Source organism: Dreissena polymorpha, chromosome 12 (genome assembly GCF_020536995.1).
Source record: "Dreissena polymorpha isolate Duluth1 chromosome 12, UMN_Dpol_1.0, whole genome shotgun sequence".
NCBI classification, from domain to species: domain Eukaryota; kingdom Metazoa; phylum Mollusca; class Bivalvia; order Myida; family Dreissenidae; genus Dreissena; species Dreissena polymorpha.
This window is the reverse complement of record NC_068366.1, coordinates 69,412,797-69,433,337: the sequence shown is the minus strand read 5'-3', so window position 1 is coordinate 69,433,337 and position 20,541 is coordinate 69,412,797. Positions and strand designations below refer to the sequence as shown.

Genomic DNA, 20,541 nt, shown 5'->3' with positions numbered 1-20,541 from the left:
TTGTAGCCTATGGTCTTAATGAAAGGTTAGGATCTAAGCAGGGTGGGTGGGGGATGGCAGCTTGGTCAGATTTCCCAGGGCGGGCAATTCTGTGTCGCAGCAGTCCCTGTCCATGTGAATTTGGCTTTTCTTAACAAAGGGGTGAAAGTTTTTTTTCTAGTAAGCAAATGCTTTGAGAAAATAGTAAACAACAAGAATGGGATTAAATATACTGACCTACTTTGTCAGTATTAGATGTGGTCATTGCGATGGTGTTTCTTATCACAATGTCATTACTTTTCAGCAGTTAACATACAATAGAATACCATTATTTCGAACACTGTTAGCTCAATACCAAAGTATTTCTTGGTCCCGATTATTCCTTGTTCATTAAAATAGAAATGTGACATTTATTTCAAAGTAAATTAGTTAAAATGTAATAACTGTTTTATTTGATTTTAAAAGTTCATGATATGATATTTTGTTTGTCAATCTTTTCACAATGCAGATCACAGAAATAATAAAATAATTTAGATTTGAAATATAAAAAAATATGGATATACTACCATAATATTTTATATGAAACATTGTATTGTTTAAATCATGCACCAAGGGTCAAAACTGGCCACAACTCAAGGGTCACATGATTCATATAGACATATTTTTTTTAAATAATACTTTAAATAAGTATTTTCCTGACAAATCTATGTGTACTGTTTGCTATATTACATTGTATAATGTTTCCCTACAACAAAAATTGTTAACCATTCTCGTGTCATAAAAACTGGCCACACCCCTCTTCTAACACAGGGCTTTTTTTTTTTGATTTTGGAAAAGGGCCTGGCCTCCATTTTGGGGAAAACAATATTGACAAAACTGTGAAAGGGGAAAAGAGTTTCCAAAGAAAATTTCAAAATTTGGGAAAATTGCAAAAATTAAAAAAAAAATCTTTGGGGAAGGGGCCTTTCTTTTGGGGGAAGGGGCCTTTATAAGGCCCTTGATAAAGAAGGACAAAAAGCCCTGTAAACGTGTATTATTTGCTATCAACTTGCCACATATTACTACATGGGCTGTAAGAGAGATTCTTTGTGTCTATTGTGACAACTTCTAGGTCAATTTAAACTTGAATCTTGTTAAAACCTGTTTTTATGGTGTTACCATGTTTGTTTTCTCATAGGTTGTTCTCACCTCATGATATCTAAAGTTTGTTCATTTCCTTTTTTGAGCATGGCTTATTTGACTGGGCTAGCACAGTACCCTTAATTTCATTTTAAGCATTAATCTTATCTTAAAGTGTGCTTTTCATGATACGACTCCAAGATAACTTAAAATAAATCCAAGAGTGCTTATGTACTGATTAAATCATGGAAGCCAGATGGTTCAAGTCTTATTGAGCAGCTGCCATTCATATGTGGGCTAGTTTATATTCTGAAAACCAATATTTTACAATGTTCCTACGCAAATCTCCAAATCTCGTCAACAAGAAACACCACAAACTTGTAGAAAATCTTGTTAAATGCCGACATTACTCTCAAAGTATAGCCGTACTGAAATGAAAAATTGCCTTTTCGAGAGATTAAAAATTGTCTTGAAAATGTCTTGAAAATGTCAAATGTGCAAAGGGAATAATAAAAACATGACACCAGCACTTTAGATTGCTATTTTAGTTGTGTGAGGCAAATAAATATTCCAGCATTTTCAGATGAAAGTATAATTTCTATCAAGCAAATAATTTTTTAATGGAATAAGCTATGCATATTTGACTTTATTGTCAGTATGTGTTGTATTTTTATGGACTATATAGGAGTATTTTCTACCACATTTATATTATAAAAGTTCAAACAATAATAAAAAGATCATCAATATTTGTATAATAGACATAGACACATTAAACTGTTAAGATATTTTGTTTGGATTATTTTATTAAGAAATTATATCTAAAAAAATATATTTGTGGTATCTCAAATGAGCCCAGTCATGCGAATATAGGTCTTATACCATAGGCAGCCTGGATAGCTCAAGATCAGCCTGTAGATTGTCAAATTGTCCTTCCACAGAAGATCTGTATTTATTGATATTACAACTAATTTTTATTCCACTTTGCGTATAAAAAAAATGTTTTGCAAGCCCAATGCATATACAGATTCATCTTTTGTTGTGCAAAAAACAATGTGACTTCCCCAACATCATCACTAAACATCATCATCGTGTTATATCTAAAGAGCAACCATTGACAACGTCTGTTCACTGCATTTGATTTTAATTGACATGATACCAACTATCATTCAAATTCTTTTCCATTATCTTATCAGATTTCAAAGACGTGTCCACATAAAGATCAATATAATAACAGAACATGGATCAATCACTGATCTATATAACAAAAACTTAAGGCTAATGATACATGGCAACGTTTATCTTTTTTTTCTACAGAAAGAATACTAATTTAAAATTGTTTGTGACATAGTTTTGTTAAAATTTACTACACAATTTTAAACCAAATGTAAAAGATGTCAATATTTTCTGGGCTACAAAGGTTTTATTCAGGAATCAATTTGCCCATGCTTTCAATGGCCCATGACTAAGGACAACAATTTTAATAATGTTCCATATTAACCCTGTCCCACTCAGAAGCAAAGTGAAAATTGCTATGGGCAAACAGCATAAAGCCAGAACAGCCTGCGAGTAACTTGCAGTCTGTTCAGGCTTTATGCTGTTTGCTGCTCATCAGTATCTAAAGGTTATGCCCTTGAATGATGCCTTTAAAACTTGAATCTAGCAATCTAAGGGACTACAAATAAGTAAAAATACGTATCTAAGGGGTGAAGGGTTAAATCAAGAAATAATGTTCCACTACTTTCAGTTCGAAGGTCAGCCTGGTTTTTGAATTAATGTAATCTACATGCCCCAAGATGCTCTTGTATTCTATTTGTTTTGTTATTTTGCATTGAAACTTAAACTGTTGCAAAGAATTTATTACAATAGAGCTGCTTTTGTCAAAAACATATTCCCTGCAAAAACATTGCCAGTTGAAAAATTGCCAATTTTGAAAAACTTTCGCCATTTTTGTGATTTGGTCGCCATTGGCAGCAATGGCAATCAATAGCGGGAACCCTTCTTGAAATTGATAAAATAAAACCAAAGCCTGTTTTCACCACATTTTCACACACCTAATATTTCATTTGTATGATTATTCTATAGAATAGTCAAGTATTTATTGGTCTTCTCTGTAGCTTTATATTTGTTTTTGATATGAAAGACATGGTTTTATGTTGCTTATGAACGACACATTTAATTAGAAATTGATATGATCCACAATTTTGTTTCAAGAAGTTAGCTTTATTTTCATTATTTTCATTATATTGATATTAAGTTTTTAGCTTCATTTTCATTATTTTCATTTATATTGATATTTAACAGAATTTACCTTATTACCAATAATTTTATGAGAACAAGATCATATTTCTACTTTCTGTGTGTTAATTAATTCACAGGCAGCAAATTTGGAGATCTATTTCTTCTATTTTATACTTCAATATTTGAATGGATGATGCCATTGAACACTATCAACACACCCATATCACATCACCTCAATGACCTTGATATTGACCTTTGTTTTGATATAGACTCATTTAGAAGGTTGGAATTGTTGGTTAACCAAAAATAAGGCATTTTGTCAAAACATAAATTATACTGCTTGCTACAATTTCTTTTTATTTCAAGTATGTAACTGAGATATTAAGAAGTAAATAAAAGTTCAAATATGTAATCATTTAGTTGAATCTTATTATGATTTCATGCATAAATCATTCCATAAACACCTAATGAGGTCATCTAGCATTCATCTCTTTCTCTGTTAATTTGCAGGCACGGCATGGGGGACTGTAACAAGCCACTGCACGAGTCAGCCGTGCTTGTGGAGGAGATCACACACCAGCAGATCATCACCGTGGTAACAAGGCTTACATTCCTTATATATAAGAGCATGCTTGGTAAACAATAGCTCCACATCTTTTTGGAGGTTTACAGAAAATCGAGCAAGTGGGGTTTCCATGTTAGGTTCAGAATAGCAGAAAGTTCTTAAAAATGTTCACATATCTAAGATTTGGGTCTGTGGTATTTGTGTCCACAAGTCGAATGCATTTGTTAACAAATCAGACAATCATTGTTCCAAATAGAAAATATCTCACTTAACTAAAGTATGTTAAGTATGTTTGAGTACCTAATATTATCTTGTTGTCCTATTTCTATTCTTGTTTTTTATTTCCATTCCATTAACTGAAAATGGCTGTAAAGATTTAGATATTACTTCAGATTTTTCTTTCACACTACCATGCAATGTGTCCTGTATGTTACCATAGCTTTTTGACTAAGTCACAATTCAATAAAAGGGTCATCTGTTTCAGGACCATATTGTGCTGACAATGCCAAGTGTTTCGAAATAGCTTGTCAAAAAGGTGATCAGTATGGAATGCACTCAAGAGTAGTTGCTGTTAACTATATACTGATTCCAATCTGACATCTTGTGAATCACATTAGGGCTTTTTTCATAATTTTGAGAATCTAACCTAAACTGGTGAAATTTGCAATTAAAGCGTCACTTGGGAAAAAATATTTTTAAATATGAATTTTGAACTATTTGGGATAAAACTGACTTAAAACAGTAAGTTCCAACTTTCGGCACCATTCCCAATACAACTTTGAAACTCTTTATTTCTTGACTACTGGTCATGTACGTAATTCCGGCCACTTTTGGGACTATTTAAGAAAAATCTTTAGTGTTAGGCAACTGGTTGAAACTAAACTTCACATATATAATCCTGGGTTCAAAACTAACCTAGCATGAAAATTTAAATAGAATTAGATCGGTGAATGTTACTTAATGAACAGAAAATGATGACATGTAAACTATCCATTTTCGTAGGTTAAATGTACCTAAAAAATCGGCCACTTTTCAGTTTGATCTGCAGATAAAATTACAAAGCATTATCTTTTGACAAATGTCCTCAAATTCAGAGTATTAATCAATGTTTATACTATTAAAATTTTTGACTTGAAATTTAAAATAAATGCGAAATTATTATACCAGTTACTCCCCCTACCTATTTTAATAAATATAAACAATGGGAAACTGCTAATTCATTAAAAAAACATTTCTTTTTAATGTGTTTAATAATTTTTTTCAAACATAGCTAAAAAAGTAAACACATTTTGTTTGAAAAGTTGACTTCAGTGTTGATTATTAGTAAACGCTTATATATAATATTAAAACATGTAATCTAGTAATATTCTTTTAAAGGGAGGTAATTCATATATTTAAAAATATATTTAGGTTCTGATTTTTATGTTTTGAATATAATTTTTTGTACAATTAATTGGTAAAACTTTAATTAAAGTTTATTAGATAAAATAAAAATAATTTTATCAAATATATTTGTTTCTTATATGAATATAATTGTTGAAACAAATGATGACATCACTTTCCCCACGAGCCAAATATTTCCCGCTATATTTGTGACATTTTAACACAAAAGTTTTCAGTGATGTGGTTCTTACATTTGCAAAATATTGAGAGTAGGGATGGTTTTCATGTTGATTTTTCTAAATAAAAACAAAATATGTGCGTGAAGATCATGAAAATGATTTTACATAGGTGGCCGATTTTTTACGTACAGGCCGGAATTACGTACATGACCAGTAATCATCACTATTACTATGCATCAAAAAGTAAATAATTTAAGAATTGAGGGACTGAATGAGTTGGGAATAAAGATACTTGTAGTCATGGGTAATGTGACCCAATGAATGCTATATAATCAGCCCAAAAAGGCCCTGCGCATGGTTCACAAATTTTGATTTAGACTTTTTGCTGTACATGTTCAATCTGGTACATGGTTTTCTGCCTGTTCCAGCTGCACCGAGCCCTAGAGGTGGCGTCCCTGCGCGGGACCAAGACACTGGGTCTGGAGGACTTCCTGTTCCTCATGAGGAAAGACAAGGTACCTTACACATCTGTTTAACATGTTTAGTTCACTGAAACTTCTTTAGCCTCGTTCTGGGAAAACGGGTTCTAATGCAGGTGTGAAAAGTGTTGTCCCAGATTAGCCTGTTCATTCACACAGGCTAATCATAAATCTGGGACTACACTTTCCACTTTTACGGCATTCTTTGTTTAATGGAAATCTCTTGTAAATGAAAAACCAGTCTAGGCCAATGTGTTCTCACTGAATAGCCTGTGAAGACAGCACAGGCTAATCTAGGACGATACTTTAGGCACATGCATAAAACTCCTTTTTCCTGGAGCTAGGTTCATTTTTATGTCCCCCACTATATTAGTGGGGGACATATTGTTTTTGCCCTGTCTGTTGGTCTGTTGGTCTGTCTGTTGGTCTGTTGGTCTGTTTGCGCCAACTTTAACATTTTGCAATAACTTTTGTTATATTGAAGATAGCAACTTCATATTTGGCATGCATGTGTATCTCATGAAGCTGCACATTTTGAGTGGTGAAAGTTCAAGGTCAAGGTCATCCTTCAAGGTCAGAGGTCAAATATATGTGGCCAAAATCGCTCATTTTATGAATACTTTTGCAATATTTAAGATAGCAACTTGATATTTGGCATGCATGTGTATCTCATGAAGCTGCACATTTTGAGTGGTGAAAGGTCAAGGTCATCCTTTAAGGTCAGAGGTCAAATATATGTGGCCCAAATCGCTTATTTTATAAATACTTTTGCAATATTGAAGATAGCAACTTGATATTTGGCATGCATGTGTATCTCATGGAGCTGCACATTTTGAGTGGTGAAAGGTCAAGGTCATCCTTCACAAGGTCAAGGTCATCCTTCAAGGTCAAACATCATATAGGGGGACATTGTGTTTCACAAACACATCTTGTTTTGTCAACAGGCTCATGGTGAGCTTTTGGGTTACTGTTATGTCTCTCGTCCATTCTTCGATGCATCTGTCTGTCGGTAAACTTTATCTACAAAGACATCCCCTTAACTGGTGAGCAGAATTTGATGAAACTTCATAGAAATGTTGCTTCAATGTTCCTATGAATTTATTCCAATCATTGAGGTCTGTTAATGAAATAGGTCACTAGCCAAAATAGGGGTTTAATAAATGAAAACTTCATAAATCTGCTGCTCTGAAACTACAAGGCTCAGAGGTTTAATATTTGGAATGCATCGTTGAAATTTTGGTCCTCTACAACAGCGTTTTTCCTCACCACTTTGGCACTGGTGCCGCTACCGGTCAAATTGGGAAAATTAGCGTTGTTTTCATCAAAATTGGAAAATTTATTAAGTATGCTCAAATCTTAATAAAGCAAATACTAAACTTAAAAACCTCTGTGATTTCTGGTTTATTATATATTTATCATTGAAGAATAATATATGGACAGAATAAAATACTTGCATTTGCCACCCAGTCAAATATGACATTCCTGTATTTGAATTCATACTTAGAACTTAAAAATCAAAAGTAAACGCTGCTATGTAGCACCGATTAACCCCTTTAATATCAGAATTGTATCTAATATCATGTTTAATAGACATTTAAAAACATCTTAACAATCAAGGATTTTGCATGTTATGTGACATCAATTGGATACATGTAATATATTGAATAATCAAGACGTGTTATAACAGCAAAATTATTCATCCAAGTGATGTCTGCAACAAATGAAATTAAAATCACATTTTTAATTTCAACTATCTACCAAACTATGCTAGATAATAATGTCTATTTGGAACAACAGCTATTCCACTTCACATATATGTGTCTTGCAAAAGTTCAGTAGCGCAGACCTTACAAAAGGAATTACCAGATTTGAGAATAATTCAAATTTTAACTGCAGAGAACACAGAATTCTCATGTTCAAACATGGTCTGCTTGCTTAATTTATCAGAAAGTAAAATATTTGAAATATCACAATCTACAACTTAACAACCTCTTTTTTGTTTATTTTCTGGCGATAACACATTGAATTATGCTACTAGTGTACTAGTGGTCTCCCTTTATGTCGAAGGCACGAGAAAAGTGATGAGTGATAAAATCAGTTAAACAATTAAAATAAACTTCAAATAATATTGGAAAATGGATTTTTTAAATCAGTGAGAAACGGTAACAGTTTGTTAGCTATATGAACGCATATTAAAACTTAATACTAAATTAATAAACATGATAAACTTTTCATAAATGTGTAATGGGTGCCGCCATTTTTTCCCGTGTATAATTGATGCCGCACGTAACAAACAATACCTAAGCTGTCCACATGATGAAAATTTAAAAGTATACTGCTCAAAAAGAAATAGACAGCAATAAGTCAATTATATAGAAGTTTAGAGAAAATACTTGCAGACAGGAATGACAAAGCAAATTATAAAAAGGGAGAATAATGTGATGTTAAACTTAACCCTAAGCCGTATCCAAAAGCAGGTGATAAACGCAGATTTGTAGGAAGTTTGAGTAGCGTTAGTGAAACAGATACAAGTTTGAACGATGAAACACAAGTGAAACAATCAAAGAAAAAGCAAAAATCAAAAGAGCAGGAATTTAATCAAACGGAAGACATTGTGATGAAAGAACTAAAAGAAATAAACATTATTGTTCTTATGAAAGACAGCACAGAACTAAAAACCATGATAAAAAATATCGTTGGCCAATTGAAAAATGAGCTCTTAGGCTTAATAACCTTAAGAGTAAGGGTATCACGTTTACAGATTTTTCTAAACGTTTAAACGAAATGAAATAAACGAAACGATACCGTTTAAACGGTATCCATACATCCGTTTTAAAAGCATCAGTGCCATCACATTTCCAAACTGAAAGTAGTGATTATTTCCGGAAGTTATATTTAGTTCATAACCCATTCGCACAATGACGTCATATTAAAACCAACTGTTCTCGTCGTTGTCTAACCATTGGGTTACGCGTTTTCTACTTACATGCCGTTATATTTTGTAACAAAGATGAATTAATATTTAACCCACATTTCTTCAATAAGAGTAATTTTTTTAATTGTTTTACTTAATAAGATGTACATCAAAACGAGTATCTGTTCATTAAATTAAAAATGAATGCCGATGAATAAACGGCGGGAAATTTTCCTCATGCACTTCATGCTGACTCGCGTTGAATGTTCAAGACGATTAGGGGCATGATCATGCAAGAAATAGTGGGAAACTTTTCCCGAGCACTTCGTGCCGATGCGGGTTAAATATTCAAGACGTCTAGGTCGTACAGGTGTATTGTTACGGTACTGTGAATAAGGGCCATCTGGCGCACGTGATACAGCTTTTAATGAGTTTTGCAACATCGTAATAAAATGAACTAAAATGGATTCTGTTGACATTGACTGTTGTTTAAACGTTTACTGTTTTTGTAAACGTTTTTGAGCAAAACACGAAACGCCATCGTTTAAACGTTTAAACGTGATACCCTTACTAAAGAGTGGAAATTCTTGAGAGCGAAATTTTTTAGAAGGCGGAAACGAACAGCAAACTGTTGAAGCAGATAGAAGAAATGTGCCAGAGACTGAAAGATAAAGAGGATGAAAATGAAATGTTGAAACGGACCATCAAAGCTAAGGAAACTGCAAACGATTTCAGGTTCAACGATATTGAACAGTATAGCAAACGCAACAATATTAAGATAGATGAAGTACATTGAAACAATTTCAGGTTTTTGGGTCTTGAATCCTTTTTTTCCCCCCATCTTAGCTTTAAAAAATAGCATGCACGTTATACATGGGTGCCCAATATACGTAGTATGATAAATCCAACAAAAACACATATTTTTCTTTCCTTTTTTATCAACGTTTCGGCTTACGCCTTCATCAGGATAATACAAATAATAACAATATACGTAGTAAAATACGTTATGAACTCTGTACATGGAATGACGAATATGTGAAGAGAACTTAACAAATGGTAATATGAATTAATATTTACAGTGGTTATAAATTTGAACAAGGGCATAAGCGCGAAAAAGTGTGAAAATCATAGCTCCACAAAAATTAGTGATTCTCTAGTAAAGTTGTAGAGTACCTGTAGATTGTGGTGCATTTCAAATATGACAGCCATGGGTTTTGAATTTTCACACAATAAGTATGAGTAGCCAAATATTTTTTCATAATAAGCAATACAATTTTTGTTACAATTGATTGCACGTTTTTGTAATTGTAATCTATTTTTCTGCTAGATGTCGGTTAAAAAAGAAATGCTGACATGTATGACAAAAAGTATACTGTATGGACAGCAAAGGCATTTAATTTTCTTACAGACTTCTTACAGAACCACTGAAAACATTTTGAAGTGTTGACCGTTTGTTCTCACAAGTTTACATATTGAGTAGAGAATATGCATGCCGGAGGTGGAATTACGAAATTTTAAGACGATGTTCAAAGAACAAAAATATGATCACCGGATGTGATAAAGAATTATCTGTGTCTATATGTAATTATGCGACTCCTATTTGACATAGACCTCTAGCAATTAAGCGCCTAATTCAGCAAACACATGTGTTTGTGTGTATTACAATAAACAAGCTGTAAAATTGGTCAATCCACAGCGTTTGCTAAATCGGATGTAACATTGGTAACTTTTTTTTTTTTTACTTTGTTTTTTTTTTTCAAAATAGACGCTACGCCAATCAACAATGTGCAAATATGTTCACAATCGAAGTTGCGCGAAATGTGTTCTCTTGCGCAAATGTTAGTGATTTCACAGTATTCAAATTATGCTTATTTGGATGAAAACTGACCTACTTTTTTTCAGGTGAAGTTACGCCGTCTGCTGCGCTACATGCACCTGAAGGACAAGAAAGCACAACTGCACAAGGCCAGTAGCCTTGATGAGGAGGACGCCACAGAAACAGGTGAACACTACTGTAGCAGCGTTCTGGAAAAACTGGGCTTAATGCATGTGCGTAAAGTGTTGTCCCAGTTTAGCCTGTGCAGTATGCACACATTCATTGTGTACGACACTATCCGCTTTTATCTACTTTTTTTGTTTAAAGGAGGTCTCTCTAAAAACAATCAAAAATCTAGTGAAGGCAGAATGTTTTATCTGTAATAAGCTTTTGCGGACTACGCACGTGCATAAAGGCCAGCTTTCCCAGAAGAAGGTTCATTGTTGAGCTCAACATACATAGACCTGCATCCGATTGTATAAACATACATAGACCTGCACCCGATTGTATAAACATACATAGACCTGCACCCGATTGTATTAACATTCATAGACCTGCACCCGATTGTATAAACATACATAGACCTGCACCCGATTGTATAAACGCTGGTTAAAGTTACCGCTCTGTAACTTTCAAACCTTGGTAAGTTTGCGGTTATTCAGGTTTAGTAACCTTCAAGGTAACTCGATTGTATAAACACGATATACCGCAAAGTAACCTTACCGCGCAAAGTTGAATTTAACCACCAGTAAATTTAACCAAAACATTCCCACAATGCATTTTCAAATGACGTAATTTTCGCGCGAAGTGTCACGCTTTGATTTCGTTAACACACAACATAAACAGCGACATGTATTTTTTTTATCAAATTCATTTACAAATGAATTCACAATAAAATAAAGTGTACATTTTTACTATGAGTTCATCAAATTAGTTAAAGTGTTAACGAACATATGACCAGGGAAAAAATGTATGATGATGTCGGGATTTGCATCATTTAGTGGAATCCCTGGTGCTTTCAACTGCGAGAGAGTGCTTGCAAAGACGCCTACTGTTCTTATTGTTTTAAGTGATGTAACAAATACATGGTTGTCGTTACATGCTAGCCTATTCTTCTCATTTAGCTTATAGCCCGTTTTCATGACTGCGTTTTACAATAATACCTTTAGCCAAATAACGATATTTACACATTCAAAGCACAACGCCGAGTATATAATTAACTTAAAATTAACTTAACCGAAAATCACTCTGTCTATAGTCAAATCTTGCATATTGAAATTGATAAAAGTGCGAGTCTTTTTGACGATTTATTATAAACGCGACTTATTTCACATGTACATCTACTGTATATCGACATATTTGAATTCTCAATTTATCACATTTTCTTTATTTCGTGCAATGTGCATTGTTTATTATCCGTGCATATACTTTTGACATTTTAGAATGTACAACAAGCCATACAAATATCGCACAAATCGGTAATAATCTGCAATATTTGCTTTCAGATTTAATTCCCGTTAGGCATAGAGATGTGTAAAGTATAAGATGGTAAAAATAGCACCACACTGGAATTCGGAATGTCCCATTTTGTACATGGTTATTATCCACTCATTTATCTGTTGTGTAATTATATATTAAATTATTTTCTTGTACAATAAGGGCATTTACGATAGACAAATAAAACATTGTGCAAGTTTAAACATATGTTTGTATGCAGAAATCTGCAAATGCAACCGAGTTCACCAACGGCTATTATTAGATAAATTGCTCCGGTTCATTAACAGCAGTAATGTAGAGTACATGACGTAGCGTGTGACGAAGAAGAAAGTTCATCGAGTCTATAAATTCATTTGAATATAGATCTAGTGAGTGATAGGATCATGGATGGCATAAGGGTCTTTATTTAACTATGCTAAAATAATTATTATTTAATGTCCCTAGATGCAAAACCTTCAATTATTGAGTTAAATGGATTATTTATGGATTTTAAAGGATTATTAAAGGTAAGATACTAGTTCGAACGTGTTTTGGTTTTTATTTGTACTTTTGTCTTTCCCTGTTCTCGGAGAAATGATTTTAACATGGGCGCCATTGATGCATCGATTTTTCACACAGCATACCCATAACAGAATATAAAAAACACCTTCTGTACGTCCTCAAATTCGTCGCCCGAAGTCGGAAAGCGTATTGCCCTGTAAATTAAGTCAAATAAAGTGGCTGCAATGTGTTGTTTACTCATCGAAATTGTGAAGGTCGTCGATGGTTAGCTTTTATAATGTCACGCGCCACGGCCATTTTGTGTAAGTTACCTCTTGGTTACTTGTAATTACCCACCTAGGGAAGCAGGGTATGTTTAAACTGGGTTTTAGCCAATCGGTATAACTAACCAAAGTTATACAAACGCTAACTGACCAGTAACCAACAAGTTACCGTCTTTTAACCGCCGTTATGTGGTTAACCGCCGGTTTAACTGTTTATACAATGGGTGCAGTATGCTTATCCGTGGTGATTTGTACTTCATAGTTGTATTAGTTGAGGGTGTAAGGGGCCTTTTCACAGATTTTGGCATGTATTAAAGCTTGTCATTAAATGCTTATATTGATAAATTCAAACATTGGACCTAAAAATAGCCATTAAAAAAAAACAAGAATACAATTTGAAAAAAAGGAAAAAATGTAACCCTCAACTGGGCTCGAACCATGGACCCCTGGAGTCCTGGAGTAAAAGTCTTCCACTTAGACCACTTGACATCCGTGCTCATGCTATGACCGGATGTATTTTTTACTAATATAAGCAATCCTCATAGTTTCCCAAAATATAATGACAACAACAGGACTTTCCAAATTATTCAATTGTTTAGCTTTACAGCGCTTTATAATTTTCAGGTTTTCAAATGGTCAAAAGATGCATATAATGGATATTTTAGAGCATTGTAAATGTTAAGTATTACTATTTTTTAACAAATATCATTTAAGTGGGGAATGGCCAGTATTGTATCCAGATCTGCTAGAGAAGATGTAACAGATTCAGTTTTGTCAGTGCCCTTTTTCTTTTAATGCTGTTAAATAGCTATAGGAGGCAACTGTTGAATTTTCTGAATGCAGGTGCGTAAGAAAAATATTGTTAGTGTGTTGAAAGGGAAATAACTCTTACAATGCTATATGATTCAACTATCGTAATTATTGTAGTTGTCTCCCTTGGTATGTCAGACAAAATTGGGTTGAAATAGAGAAGAAAGCTACTGATGTCCAATTTATGTAAATTTGATAGAGATTATTGAATCCTGTAAACCACTCAGGGCTTCAAACCTGTATTCACAACTTGGCTTAGGGAAAATGTTAACGTAAGATATGGTTCAGTGATTATTTCGGAACGATTTTCCACTGATTTTGAGGAGAAAATACCAACTTTTTGAAGCAATATTCACTAGTTTAAAAATGTTTTGAATCTTAGCAATTAAGAAACGTTAAAAAAATAATGTTCCTTTGGTTACCAGATTGTTGTTAACATCGTGTATGCTTTTTGGATGTCATGTTAACGAACCTACCATATTCCTACACACACAAACTGTTTGGGCAGTTAATGTGTTTCATATGTGACCCTGACTCTTTGATTTTCAGACATCAAGCCTGCAACTACTGGAAGACGTAGAAAGACGTGTTATGAGTTTCTTTCATCCATTGATCAGACAGGTTGGTGGACCAAAACTAATAACAGTATTTTACCACGTATAGCGCGCCCCCTTGTATAATGTGCATGCGATTTTTTAAAAGCCAAAATGGAAAAAAAAAGAATTCAAGACCAAAAAACCTGAAAATCGGACTGAAAATCGTTGCGATTTTTATATTGCGCAATCATTTGATCCGAGTTTTTCGAGCGCTGTATTTTTTGTTTTAAAGAAGGGAGTGTTTATACGATCAGGAGCGTGGGTTAGCAATATATTTTAAACAATATTTAAGATTATTCTCTCGAGAACATGGGGCTGTTATCGTCATCCTGATGGTCTGGAAGTTGTCTATAATCCGTTGAAGTCTGATGCGTCAAAACTTTTGAATTCTTTGTTATCGGTGTCGTCGTCGCTGTGAACGTTTAATACAACACTTTTGAACGCTTAATATTTATACACCGAAGTGCGATTGCATATTTTAATGTTCTCAAGTGTCAATTAGGGTCTCAAATGTTAACAGGGTTCGCACAGGGCTTGAAAAGTGCTTGAAAACGAGTCCTAGGCTTGAAAAGCACTTGAACAAAGGTTGGCCTTGAAAAAGTGCTTGAAAAGTGCTTATTTCATGTAAAAAAAGCCTTTTAAAATGTTTATTTCTGCTCAAAATTACTTTTTTCATCGCTTTATTTATAAACTTAAATCGTTCATAAGGGTAATATTACGAAAATTTTATCATAAATTCCTTCGCGCAAAAAGTTGAGTATGAAATATAAGTTTCGTACACTATTGAGTACGAAACGTTATGTGTACTACGTCAGAGGTTCTCCATTGTTATCAATTTTCGCGAGTGAAAACGCAGTGATTGGGAAGTGTTGTTTCAAACCAGGGTGTTTAACTGAATATTCCTGGGTACAGAAATAAATTAACTTCGAAAAGCACATTGTCGGGTCTATATGATGACCATTGATGTCAGGGGGATGGGGGAAAGCGCTTTGAATTATGTGTGCTACGTCCGAGGTTCTCCATTGTTATCAATTTTCGCGAGTGAAAACCCAGTGATGGGGAAGTGTTGTTTCAAACCAGGGTGTTTAACTGAATATTCCTGGGTACAGAAAAAAAAAATTCGAAAAGCACATTGTCGGGTCTATATGATGACCATTGATGTCGGGGGGGGGGGGGGGGGGGGGGGGGGGGGGGGGGGGGGATGGGTGATGTGAAAGCGCTTTGAAAAGTCTCGATAAAGGGGAAACCCACAAAGAAAACATGAAATTGAGAAGCAAACAGGGTTCCTGCAATGTGTTTTTTTTTGTGAAACGGGAAGGTACTATTGTTAACACTGTTAAATCTAAAACAGATATAAACAATAACAGCCCATCTGTGTTGAACCAGGAAGGCACAGCCACAGAGAGTGTTCAGATAAAAGATATTCAAATTCCAGGACCTTCGCAACCATCAGCAGCAGTATCAAACTCGCAGACATGCATAGACAAATTCATTACAAAAAATTATATGTTGAAAGTGGAAGTATTGAGGGTATTGCATACCGTTTGCACATATCAATCCTTCAATTTCAATAAACACATTACAAAGTTATTTCAGGTTATGTTCCATGACAGTACCATAGCAAAGCAAAGAAATTTTCTTGCGGAGACCACAGGACAGCATATGTGGCCGTTTTGGGGTTAGCTGAACATTTCAAAACTTTACTTGATAGTTTTATACTGTAAGTGGACCGTACTCAGTGTCTTTTGATGAAAGTTTAAACAAGAAAGACCAATCCAAGCAAATGGATATCCATGTTCGGTTCTGGTACCGAAGTCAAGTCTTACAAATGCATTTTTTAAAGGAAACTAACGTATGGTTCTTGGCCTTGAAAATAAAAATTTGGCCTTAAAATGTACTTGAAAAGTGCTTGAATTTAGGTTTGAGATCTCTGTTTGAACCATGGTTAATTAGCGTCTTAAATAAATAATTACTCATCAAGTTATAGCAGATATTTCTCGATGAAAGCTGTCAATTACAAAGTGCAAAAAGATCCCGTTCACACCTACCTTTACCTGCGAAACACAACTCCTTCACAATGAACTTTATCTGCTTTCATTTTATGTTGACAACAGCCCCTAAAACTGTGGTTAATGAAGAAGTGTGAAAACACCAACAAAGACAATTTTTCATATTTTAATTTTTGTCCCAAACTACTACTACCCCGTTCCTAGCTACCCTTACACCCTATTTGTTGGTTCGACAACGGCCCCTTCAGCTATAACATTATAGGGTGTAGTTTTCTGCAATAGAAAAAATGGCGGCTATTATGAAGATATGCGATTGCGAAATGGATTTTTCAAATTTTGCAATCAGGAAAGAGATGTATCAATGTATGATGCGCACCAATTTTTTTATTTGAACTTTGATGGTAAAAAAACTGCGCACTATACGTGGTAAAATACGGTAAATCAAATTGTACTTGGAAAAGGTCAATGTTTCACACTGGTAATTTGTAGCCATTAGCTAATAAGGTGGCAGAATGAACTCAGCTTCAGTGAATGTATTTTAAATATTCCTTGTCAGGTCTTGAAAAATCCACTCGACTGCTCGAATTTGCAAGTGAAGTTGACAGTTGGGCTAATAAAGTTTGTTAAATACTTGACTGACCGAGCAAGTGCTGTTTTTCCGGTTGAGAATGTAAATTCAGTTCCAGAACTCCTGCCACATCGATACAAATTGCGAACAATTTTCCGAACCAACAAAAAATAGGTTTAGTACACAAAGAAACTGCACTTTCGTTTTGACAATGTAAATGACGTCACGGGCATAGTAAAAATAATTCTCGAAACCGGCTGCGCTCGGTTCATAGATGTCAGTGCTCTGACCTAATCGATTTATAGTGAGCCACAGAAAATGTATGGCTTTGATCTAACCTAAGATTTGTGCATCTTTAAGGATATAACCTTATAACTTTATTTGAGCCAACTCATAACTTATCTGACCAGCAGGAATTGATGACTTGATATAGTACGTACTGGCCAATTGTGTTCCAATAACTGACCTTTATATATAAACATATTAGAAAACTTTACATTTATATATTTAAAGAAGACAGCATTAACATGTCTAGAAAAAATAGTTGCTTAAAACAATAGTCATTGGAGATATGTAAGGCATACAAGTCTTGTATATAATTTGGTTGTGTTATAAAATCTGCTTGGTTTTTATACGCCCGTATAAAATACGGGACGTATTATGTGAAACCCCTTGGCGGGCGGGGGCGGCGCGGCGGGGCGGCGGGCGGAAGGCATCACTTTGTCCGGACTCTATTCAAATTGTATTCATCCGATCTCACCAAACTGGTCAGCAGTTGCATTCGGTTGATATCTAGGCCAAGTTCGAATATGGGTCATGCCGGGTCAAAACTAGGTCATAGGGTCAATAAGTGCATTTTCAAAGGGGCCCACTTTTGTCCGGACTCTATTTCAAATTGTATTCATCCGATCTTCACCAAACTTGGTCAGCAGTTGCATCTAGTTGATATATAGGCCAAGTTCGAATATGGGTCATGCCGGGTCAAAAACTAGGTCATAGGGTCAATTAGTGCATTTTCAACGGCGCCACTTTGTCCGGACTCTAATTCAAATTGTATTTCATCCGATCTTCACCAACTTGTCAGTAGTTTGCATCTAGTGATATCTAGGTCAAGTCCGAATATGGGTCATGCTGGGTCAAAAACTAGGTCAAAGGGTCAATTAGTGCATTTTACTTTGTCCGGACTCTAATTTCAATTGTATATAAATCTTATCTTCACCAAACTTGGTCAGTAGTTGCATCTAGTTGATATCTAGGCCAAGTTCGAATATGGGTCATGCCAGGTAAAAAACTAGGTCATAGGGTCAATTAGTCCATTTTCAACAGCGCCACTTTGTCCGGACTCTTATTCAAATTGTATCATCCGATCTTTACCAAACTTGGTCAGTAGTTGCATCTAGTTGATATCTAGGTCAAGTTCGAATATGGGTCATGTCGGGTCAAGAACTAGGTCATAGGGTCAATTAGTGCATTTTCAACGGCGCCACTTTGTCCGGACTCTAATTCAAATTGTATTCATCCGAAACTTTTAAACAACTTTTTATCCTGCGTCAAAGTGGTATGGGGGTATAAGTCACATTCAGTGACAAAGCTCTAGTTCAAGTTGATATCAATGCATATATGAATATATCAGTTATATAAGTTGTTGTTGTTTTTTTTGCTTATTTCCAAAACAAATACATCAATCATCAGTGTATCATCTCCAATGGCACACGAATCGGGCGTATATTGCTCCGTCATGCGGCGCTCTTGTTAATTAAATGTTGTAAACTTTGACTATATGCATATATGGGTATCTTTATTTGTACCTTTTCCTTACTTCAGGCGGCGAGCTTTGTGCGTTGTTTGAAGATGAGGAAGAAGATGAAATCAAATATGAACGCTGCTAGTAAGTCATCTGTAAGACTTTGTATAGTTTACTCTTATTAGCTGTCACTGGACTCCTATGTGCTAACATACAAATGGTATACTTAGCCTACCAGTAACCATTATTACCTTGTCTGATCACAATGTGTTGTTAAATTGCCATCTGTATGGGAGCCAGTCTCAGGTAAAAATTGGCTTTATGCATGTGCGTAAAGTATGCACATTGTAATCATGTACATATAGGATCTGGCACGAGTTGTCATCATACCATATTTTATTAAACGAGTTCAGGTATTTTGTTAGTATGCGAGCCTTTGGCGAGCTTACTAACGAATTTCCATGACAAGTTTAATAAAATATGGTATGATATGACAACGAGTGTCAGATCTTTTATATCACATGCTTTAAAATGAGCAATTAAACAAATATTTACGCAAACATAATGATAATCCCAAAAGTTGTTTACATTTTGTGACGTCATTTGACGTTGCAATGTCATTTCAGCAAAATAACAAAATGCGATTGGTCAATAAACAAAAACTAAGCAAATGAAAACGCTTACAAATGTTGTATTACACATGTGTAATATAAAAAATTATTGTAATTGTTGTATTACATGGGAAACGGGGTATAGCATGTGATAAAATGCCTTATGCTTAGACTATATTGCCATAAAAGCAGAAAGTGTCATCCCTGATTAGCCTGTGGAAACTGCACAGGCTAATCTTGGACAATACTTTAGGCACATTCATTAAGCCCAGTTTTCCAAGAGTGTGACTTATGTATATTACAGAGGGCAGAGCTGACATCAAGATGCATGGACCCACAGCAGTACCTTGAGTTCTCAGAGGCAAGGTGTACAAACTTCAGTGAGTACAACAAGGGCATTCAACCCCCTAGTAATATGAGCTTTGCTGTGGGATAAATGGACAAAATTCCTGTCAGAAAAGTGGTGTCCCAGATTAGCCTGTGCAGTCCACACAGGCTATTCAGGGATGACACTTTCTGCCTAGGCTGGATTTCCGCTCAGAAGAGATTTCTTTTCATTAAAAAAATACTATAAATACTGAAAGTGTCGTCCCTGATTAGCCTGTGCGGACACTATATTTGCATGCATTTAGCCCAGTTGTCTTGAACGCTGCTCATAGACCAGTTTAAAATATCCAGAAATTTCATTTTTCTGTGACTATAATATTGGCATGACGCAAGTCAATAAAAGTAAAAGTATATATTTACTAAGTATTTTGATATTTTACATGTAAATTGTAATGTGAAGGGATATATATATACACATGAGTTGCATAAGAATTTCCAAAGGGAACACATGCTCAGGTTTCCAGATTGCACAGGCTAATCTGGGATGACACTTTATGCACATGCATTAAGCCCAGTTTTCTCAGAACATGGCTCAAATCCAAGCACCCTATTGTTTATGCAGGTCGCAAGACAAAGAAGTTTAGAGACTGGGTTCTCCGGACTGGAGGCAGAAGTGAAGCCCAACCAGTACGCGCTGGAGGTCCTGTCATACTAGCATATGAGACAGTCGCCCAGGTCAGTAAGATTCACATGGGCTGTGCCAGAATATCTTAGGAAAAGCTACATAAAACACATAGATATTTATGCCATACAATTTGGACATTGAATAATTAGACACTATTAAGATTTAAGAACTATTTGTACAATAGTTTGCAATAATAACAGTAAAAAGAATTTTAAAGAGATAACAACAATCGACGCACACTCCCAACCGTCAAAATAA

The 20,541-nt window shown here is 34.9% G+C and overlaps 1 protein-coding gene across 1 annotated transcript in view; it reads left to right on the top strand.

Annotated features, from left to right (window-relative positions):
- Positions 1-20,313, top strand: part of LOC127852705 (transcription initiation protein SPT3 homolog) — a 39,055-nt gene extending 18,742 nt beyond the window's left edge. The window contains exons 3-10 of the mRNA XM_052386655.1: positions 3,847-3,931; positions 5,892-5,978; positions 10,759-10,858; positions 14,293-14,365; positions 18,745-18,804; positions 18,957-18,966; positions 19,576-19,698; positions 20,221-20,313. Of these exons, the coding sequence (XP_052242615.1) occupies positions 3,847-3,931; positions 5,892-5,978; positions 10,759-10,858; positions 14,293-14,365; positions 18,745-18,804; positions 18,957-18,966; positions 19,576-19,698; positions 20,221-20,313 (631 nt within the window). The remainder of the gene's footprint in view (positions 1-3,846; positions 3,932-5,891; positions 5,979-10,758; positions 10,859-14,292; positions 14,366-18,744; positions 18,805-18,956; positions 18,967-19,575; positions 19,699-20,220) is intronic.
- Positions 20,314-20,541: the final 228 nt, after the last annotated feature.